We start from the raw sequence: 9,102 nt of genomic DNA on the forward strand, positions 1-9,102 counted from the left end.
AAGCCGGAACTAAACAAAATGCAAATGAATGCACAGTGATAGCGGGGAAAGCCAATGATGTTTACCGACGTGAATTATCGAGTGCCGTCGAAAACTTAAAGGAAATGCTGGATACCAATCAGAGTAAAACAATGTTCATCATTGGAATTCCGCATAGACAAGACCTCATAAATGATTCGTGTGTAAACAAAGAAATCATGAAAGCCAACAAACAGTTCGAGAACATATGCAAAATGTATGAAAATTTCTACCTGTTAACTACCTAGAGAGAAACAGTTTTACAAGACATGGTATGCACTTAAACGGTATAATAGTACAGAAACCACCACCAACTACAGCAGTGAAACCATAAAAAACTACAGCAAGAAAAAAACATCTGTCAATATCAGAAACAAAAGCACCATCATCAGCTGAAACAGCACAGCCCTCACCAGCGACAGAAAACAGAGCATCGAGTGAATCAAGACAAGCCTCATCAGATGTGGTAGGGACTACAGATGCAGCAACATTATCTCAATCAATAGCAGAACCACCATCATCAGAGACAACAACAGAGCCAATATCACAGGTGGTGATAGCATCAGCATTGCCAGAATCAGGACTATCATCATCACATGAACAAGCAACAAGGGAAGAAGCAACAACAGAAGAATCAACAACATCAACAGAAGTAACAACAGCAGAAGAATCAATAGGAGCCACTCATAACAAAAGAAAAACTTCACCACCATGCCATCTTAAGGATTTTTTAGTAGAAACTGGGAGGAAAAAACCATTAAGATAAGTAATCTACAAAAAGTTGTGTCGGGCCAGTTTAGAATAGATAACTTTGATAACATCACATCCAGAATAGCAAAAAAAACCTTATTATGCATTCGAATATTGGAGGTTTATCAAGTAATCTGGTCAGTAAGCTTCATGACTAAGAAATATTTCTAGAGAGAGCAAAATGGTCTGTAAAGGTTATCCGCTTAAGTGAACATTGGCTTAGAGATGAACAGCTTACAAAGTAGCAGCTAGCTTCTGTAGATACAATGGGTATGGTGGTCCATGTATTCTGGTTCATTCATCAGTAAAATACCAAATTAAGCAAAATTTCATTAATTTAAATGAAGAACACACATTTGTGAGTTTCTGCATAGAACTTATATTCAATATATATCGTACTCCTGGTTACTCAACCTCCTGCAGCTTTCTGGTTAAACTTGAAAATTTACTCCACCAACTCAAAACTGAAAAGTTATGTAAAAACATTGTTGTTTGTGCTAATTTTAATATATATGTGAGAAAAAATGACAAATTTGCCTTTAAGATGAAGGAGCTGATGCCCACACATGGTTTTATTCTAAATTTTGTAGAAATGACAAGGGTAACTGCTTCGTCGGCATCCTGCATAGATAACATTGCTAGTAGCTTAAATGACAGAGTAACAGAAAAATGTGTAGTAAGCTTATGGATCTCAGACAACAGTGCTCTATTAGTGCAGATACCCTGTATTAGCCGAAAGCACACATACAAGAAAATCAGAAATTTTAGACAAGAAAATATAGAAATGTTTGTCAATAAAATTAGCCTCATCTCATGGCCATTTACTGCTAAGTCCTCAATAAATGAAAATTTTAATAACTTTTTGGAGGCCTTATTGATGGTGTTTAATGAATGATTTCCTTTTATAACTATAAAACTGACACACCTAAAGAGTGTTCATGGATAACAAGGGGTATTTAGATTTCAAGCATGAGGAAAAGAGAACTTCATATGGAGGTGAACGTCAGTCGAGACACAGAATTCTTAAATCATATATGACAATATAAGAAAATCTTTGATAAAGTTCTCAGGCATGCCAAAAAATTGGCGAATAATAATTACATTTCAAACGCTAAAAATAAGTCTAAAGCAGTATGGAGCATTATAAAGAATGAAATAGGGGGAAAAAGGCAGAAAACGGAAACTTGGACTGGTGGTTGAAGGTGAGACTGTTCAGGACCCTACAAAAATCTGTGAAGCGTTTAACAGCCACCTCATAAATCCATGTAAAACTGATGAACTTTACAGTTTATGTAACCCCACTACATTTAAATTCACCCTTATGCAGGCTGGGATGAAATTCCTACAAAAATAATAAAGGCAGTCACACATAGTATTGCCCATCCTCTGTTTCTTATAATGAATCAATCTTTCAAGGCAGGATGTTTTCCTGATAGATTGAAGTATGCTGAAATATGATCCATTTACAAAAAAGGCAGACTGATGAAGTGAGTAATTATCGACCAATATCATTGTTATCAATATTTTCCAAAATTTTGAAAGAGCTGCATGTAACCATATAGTTAACTATAATAATCTGATAATATTATCAAGAACAATCAGCATGGTTTCCAAAGAGGACACTGCACAGTGCAATCCATTAATTAACTTATTATAAAATTAGTAGTAGTCTAGATAAAATATGGATGTATCAGGCTTATTTTGTGACCTAAGTAAAGTTTTTGAGACAGTAGATCAAAAACTACTACTTTTCAAGCTACAAGCGTATGGTTTTAGTAAAAATTGGCCAAGATGGCTCTCATCCTACCTATTAGACAGGAAACAAAGAACAGTAATAGAAGAAACTAGTAAGAGATTCTTCTCAAGTTGGAAAAAGACGGAACAAGGTGTGCCACAAGGATCTATCCTTGGGCCAATATTGTTCTTGTACTATATAAATGACCTGCTGACTAACATAAATTCAGACACTATTATTTACGCTGATGACTCTACAGCAATAGTCTGTTGCAAGAAAAGTGAAAATTTAATTAGTCATCTTCAGCAGTCTCTGGGTGAAATTGAGGCATGGGTGAGAAATAATGGTCAGAAATTAAATCTAACAAAGACACAAATCATTCACTTTACCACAAAACAAGCTGAACAGGATATACTAGAAATACCATATGAGGACAATCGCCTAGCCACCACAAACTGCAAGGATTATTTGCCCTTCAACATAGTGGAAAGCAAACATTTCCAAAGTTCTGTAGGCAAACTGAATGGTGCTTACAGAATGCCAGCACGGAAGACCATTTCCAATACACTACTACAACAGTACGCCATGATGAAAGAAATTGTGAGAGTCAGAATTAATTGTACGGAAGCGGTTGTGCTGACAATGGATGGGTGGACATCAACCACAAATGAGAGTTATTTGTCGGTGACAGCATACTACGTTAAAGACCTGGAGCTGGCGTCTTCCCTCCTAGAGTGCTTTAAAAACGAAAAAGGCACACGTCAGAAAAACTCTCCGAAGAACTGCGACATGTCACAAGGGAATGGGGGATTCAAGAAAAACTCGTGTGTGTTGTTAGCGACAATGCTGCTAATATTGTGGCAGCTATAAGACTCATAGCCTGGAAACACATCCCCTGGTTTGCACACACACTCTATTTAATTGTTCAGAATGGGCTTCCACACATTCAACCCATTCTGAACAAAGTAAAAAGAATTGTTGATTTTTTTAAAAGAAGTTCGCAGGCCTGCACGAAACTGAAAAAGATGCAGGAACAGTTAAAAGAGCCAGTTCTGACACTAAAACAGGACACTGTTACAAGAAGGAATTCAACCTGTGATATACTGCAAAGAATAACCAAGGTTAAGAATTCCCTAATGGCAGTTATCACTCTGAATTATTCGGATCTTCCAAATCTGACTGCAGAGGACATTGCAAGTGTAACACAAGCCTGTGACCTGTCGAAAGTTTTCAACGACTGCACTGAGGAAATGTCAAGTGAAACTGTTGTCACTGCTTCTGCAGTTATACTCCTTAGTCGATCGTTAAAAAAATGGTGTTGCACGTTTGTTAATAACACTGAAATTAATGTAGACGTGCAACAGATGGCCGAAAAGTTAGCTGAAGACCTAAAACGACGATCCGAAATATAGAGGAAAATTCCATTTTCGCAGAGGCAACTTCATTGGATCCCTGGTTAAATTTACATGGTTTTTCTGATAAAAATTCTGCTAACAAGGTATAATTAATCCTGATCAGGCACTGTGAGAAATTTGTGATGAACACATCCACTGCTACTGCAACAATCTCAGTTCCAACCACTGAATCTACTTCTAGTCTCCGGCTCGAATTTGATGAAGTGTTTTCCAGGATGCAGAGTAATCCACACCTGAGAGCTGCTGCAATAGTGGAAGTGGACAAATATTTACAAGAGCCCCTGCTAGAGAGACAAGGCAATCCACTTCATTGGCGGTCTGAACAGCTGTCAGTATACCTCTCGCTCTTTGAACTTGCAAAAATACGACTGTGTATTGTTGCAACCTCCACGCCATGTGAAAGAGTGTTCTCGAAGACAGTACACCTTATAACTGACAGAAGCAGTCGTCTGACAGGAAAAAAAGTGAAACAAATCATGTTTTTAAACGGAAATCTCTGAACATTCGCCAAATCCGTTGATAAAAAATAATGGACAATCCTCAAACTGACATTTATACTCCATTCACCGAAATAAGAGACGTACTGTAAACACGGCAAGGCGCGTGAACACAGAGCTGCCGTCAAGGGGTGTACAAGGCAGGGGCGTCAGAAATTAAAAAATGAAAGTCGTGTTTTTTATATTTTGGCACCTGAACATGATAAAGTGATCCGAGAACTACCTTCCGACACCTTTTTTTACATTACATTAAACTTTATTGTCACTGAAAAAGACAAATATTTAAGCTTTCAGGAAAAGTTGTTTTTTCGCTTTACTCTATATTTATGACGCCAATCTCCTAAACTGTGTGTCGCACAGCAAAATAATTTTATAATTGCCTTCAGTACTATATGTTGATGACGTCTGCAAATTTTCTGCCCAGTAGAGTCAGTAATAGTGAAGTAATAAATTAAAATCTCACGTCTGACGCAGAACTTGTACCAAATCATCATCCGAAATATAGTAAGCGACAAACTTTTCCCCTTTAAATTTTTTTGTGGGAGTGTAAGGAAAGGTTTGAATTTAATTTTGTAGTTTGTTCCAATGCGACGGGTGCAACCGTTTGTCCTTTATGAGGGATGCATTGTGCGGTTCGCAGCAGGCGCGGCGCTCAGTCAGTGTGGCCGTCTCAGTTGCAGGTGTGAGCTCGTTAGTAGGTGTTGTACAGCGGCGATTTCAGGATATCTTAAGTTCATCTGTAAAGACGCTTGAAAGACTAGTTGTTGATTATTAGAGTAAGTATATGTGTTTGTAGTCACGCTGAGCATTCACTGTTTATGTGCGCATCCAATAGCATCGTATGGTTTCTTATTTTATATATTCACTTATTTCATTAGGATCACATACGGCTGTCTTCATTATGTCATCAACGGATTCAGCGAGCGAGGTCGGCGTGTCAGTTCTGAGTCCACCAAAGAAGCGAGCAAAGAAGAAATCATTAAGTTCTTCTGAGAAGCACATGGTGCTTAATGTGTATAAAACGGAACTGTTACATCCAGAGCAGTCGATGAGTGACATTGTTTCGAAAACAGCCGCATCTACAGGTGTTGGACGTTCTTCAGTGTATCGTGTGATAAATGAGTACTAGGCCACACACTCTTTGAAGTCTCCCAAGAAAGAAAAATTACGACAGAAACTTTCTGAACGTGTTGATGAGTTCGATAGAAATGCGATACGAAAGAAAGTACACGAATTTTTTTTTCGTAACGAATTGCCAACAATTGACAAAGTGCTTACAGTAGTGAACGAAGATGCAGATCTGGGCAACTTTCGGAGAACTACATTTTATAAGTTACTGAGAGAAATGAATTTCAAATATGTCCGGCGTCGGCAAGATAGCATGCTAATAGACAGGGATGACATCATTTTATGGAGGCGGCGCTATCTTCGAACCCTTAAACGGTTGAGAGATGAAGGCAGACCCATTTACTATTTGGACGAGACGTGGGTGAACGCAGGACATACCCGAAGTTACGGCTGGGTAGATGACACTATAAATTCCTCAAAACAAGCGTTTCTGTCCGGATTATCCACCGAAAGCAAGGGCCCATCAGGTAAAGGGAAACGTCTGATTATCGCACACATTGGCAGCAAAGCAGGGTTCGTTGAAGGATGTTTGTGGACTTTCGAATCCAAGAAAAGTGGAGATTATCATGAGGAGATGTGCGCCGAAACCTTCGAGAAGTGGTTTCAAGATGTTCTTCCTCGGCTTCAGGAAAATGCAGTTATTGTTCTTGATAACGCGCCGTACCATTCTCGGAGAAAAGAAAAGGTTTCCAATGCGAATTCCAATAAGCACGAAATATCAGAGTGGCTAAAATCTAAAACCATCGATTTCGAAGACGGTATGTTGAAGAAAGAACTTTTAGATATAGTTAAAAACCACAGAACAGCGCACAACGAATACGCAACAGATGAAATGGCGAAGAATGCAGGGAAAACTGTTCTCAGAATTCCTCCGTACCACTGTGAATTAAATGCCATCGATTTAGTGTGGGCTAGAATCAAAGACTATGTTGCAGCGAAAAACAAAACATACAAAATGCCGGAAGTTAAAGTACTGCTAGAAGAAGCAATGAGAACAGTGACTGCGGAGGATTGGAACAAGTGCGTCCTCCATGTTGTAGAAAAAGTGGAAACTCAAATGTGGAAATTAGACTGCATTATAGAGGAGAGAGAGGAGCGGTTTGTTATAAACCTCAATGAAAACAGTTCAAGTTCGACAGAGTGAACCTTGTTTCGTCCTTTATCATTATTATTAGTGGTATTGTTATTAAAATTAACAATTAATTGTTTTTTAATTAAGCGTTTTGTTAGCAACCTGAATGAAAATAAATCTGCTTCGACAGAATGAACTCATTATTGTTAAATTTATTTCGTACATTGTTGCCCAGGTTTCTCACGGTCCGCTGTGACAGCTCGGCAGCCAGCCGAACGCCGCCAACTGCAAAGCGTGCGCCAAGGATTTTCCACACCCCTACGTATCACGTGAACACCGAATGCCTTCTCTGGAAACGAGCGTACTCGCTCACGTGACACTGTTTATGTTTCGACCCAGCTCTCGGTGAATAGACTATAGTGTAATTATTTCAATAATGTGTACGAGATAAATATTCCTACATGAATGATTACCTTTCAAGCATGGATTCCACGTATGCTTCAGTTCCAGACTCACAAGGTAAGCATTTTATTTTCATGTTGGCTGTGATTGCTCACACAGCCAGCCTCTTCGTTTGTATCTTTGATATTCATTTGTCTGCAAGCGCTGCCAACGGTAGGCTACCCGTAGACGCGAAGTACTAACTGCACATACAGTCACAGGTAATGATGACAGCACTGCAGGAAGCAGCTGACGGTGCCTTCCCCTCACCTCTCACCACCCCAACCCTTCCGAAACCTATTGTTCCCCACAAACACCAAGCGATTCGTCGACAGGCAGTAGAGGGAGGACTGAAGCGAAGGGAGAATGAGTGACGTAGCGCCGATGTAGTGGGAGAGGGAGAGGGGATGAGAATGAGTGAACTAGAAAAAAGTATGGAGTGTGCTATCTGTGAAAAGTTTGAAGTACCAGTTCACTGAAATTGAGTGGTTAGTTCACACTTCACTGGAGTGAAGCATTGATTTGAACGACTCATTCACGAGCTCCCCATCACTAATGGAAACACCACCTCCAGAAGTGTCTCGACGCTAGAGGGTGCTATTTTGAAAATTTTTGATTATTTGTACGAATATATTCAATAAATGATTTTTTATGAATTTGGTCGCATTACTTATGGAATGCACCCTGTAGAAACTAGTCATCTAAGAGGCAAGTTTCGCCATGCAGCTCTCAATGTAAGCATTGTGAAGTACAAACGGCCATGACACTTACCCATCTTCTTCTATAATTTGAAGGCACCCTGCTCTTCAGCACTTGGATGCTATCTGGTTGGTGAAAGGTGAGGGGGTATCATACCTGAGAGTGTAGAAAATACACTGGAGAGCGAAATAAAATGGCACATTTGCCTAATACCGTGTAGGGTTCCCATGAGCATGCAGAAGTATCCAACATGATGTGGCATGGACTCGACTAATCTCTGAAATAGTGCTGGAGGGAACTGCCACCATGAATCCTGCAGGGCTGTCCATAAATCTGTTCAATTATGAGGGGGTGGAGACCTCATCTGAACAGCATGTTGCAAGGCATCACAGATGTGCTCAGTAATTTTCATGTCTGGGGAGTTTGGTGACCATCGGAAATGTTTAAACTCATAAGAGTGTTCCTGGAGCCACTATGTAGCAATTCTGGAAGTGTGGGTTGTCGCAATGTCCTGCTGGAATTGATCAGTTTCCATTATGTAAATAAAATGATTCTCTATTTACACAATCTCCTTTTGAAGAAAAGAAATGTATTGTTAGTAGTGAAATGTATCTCTGGTGCTGTAAATATTCTATTGTTGATCACTTGCTGTTATGTAAATAAAATGATTTCGCTTACAGGCAATATCTTTAAAAAATGAAATGCAATCTTTCTGAGAGTAAAGAGTTATTTAAACTACTATACCTGTGTCATTATTACTGGATATTTTCAGCATTAAAGCTATTGTAGGATGGAAGCAAAAAAGAACAACTTTATAAAACTTTTTTTCATTTATACAGTCAGTCATTCAGCTTCACAGAATTATCCAAATAACTGTTTTTATGTGCTTTGAATTCAGCCTGAACTGTATTCAAGCGATTACATACATGAACATTCCATGCGAAAATTTTGCCTCCATTGATTTTGTAATTACAGGCTCAACACTTAGGTACATTGGTACAGGGTGGATGCAGGCATAGATGCAGTACTCCAATTGACGAATATTACACTGTTATTGTGCAAATACTCAGCAGATTCATAATGCGACCCCCTCACTTATGGATGTGAACAACACAATCTATCTGTGACAATCTATAATGTGCAATACAGGTCTTTCAGTTTGATGACACTCAGATGTTTTAGATATACATTCATGTCCCATTGTTTCAAATATACACACACCCATTATAGACACTTTACTGCCAAGTGTGTGAATATCATTAGGGGTGTGAGATGTGTCATATGCATGTATTACATACCTATCTATATATTCCACCATATTGCATACATAGTCCCATTCATACTGTG

The 9,102-nt window shown here is 39.0% G+C and overlaps 1 protein-coding gene across 1 annotated transcript; it reads left to right on the forward strand.

Annotated features, from left to right (window-relative positions):
* The first annotated feature begins 5,796 nt into the window (after positions 1-5,796).
* Positions 5,797-6,687, forward strand: LOC126095402 (uncharacterized). Its single transcript, XM_049910202.1, has one exon. It carries the CDS (start codon positions 5,797-5,799, stop codon positions 6,685-6,687), a length of 891 nt encoding a protein of 296 aa, XP_049766159.1.
* Positions 6,688-9,102: the final 2,415 nt, after the last annotated feature.

This window comes from Schistocerca cancellata, chromosome 8 (assembly GCF_023864275.1).
Source record: "Schistocerca cancellata isolate TAMUIC-IGC-003103 chromosome 8, iqSchCanc2.1, whole genome shotgun sequence".
NCBI lineage: Eukaryota > Metazoa > Arthropoda > Insecta > Orthoptera > Acrididae > Schistocerca > Schistocerca cancellata.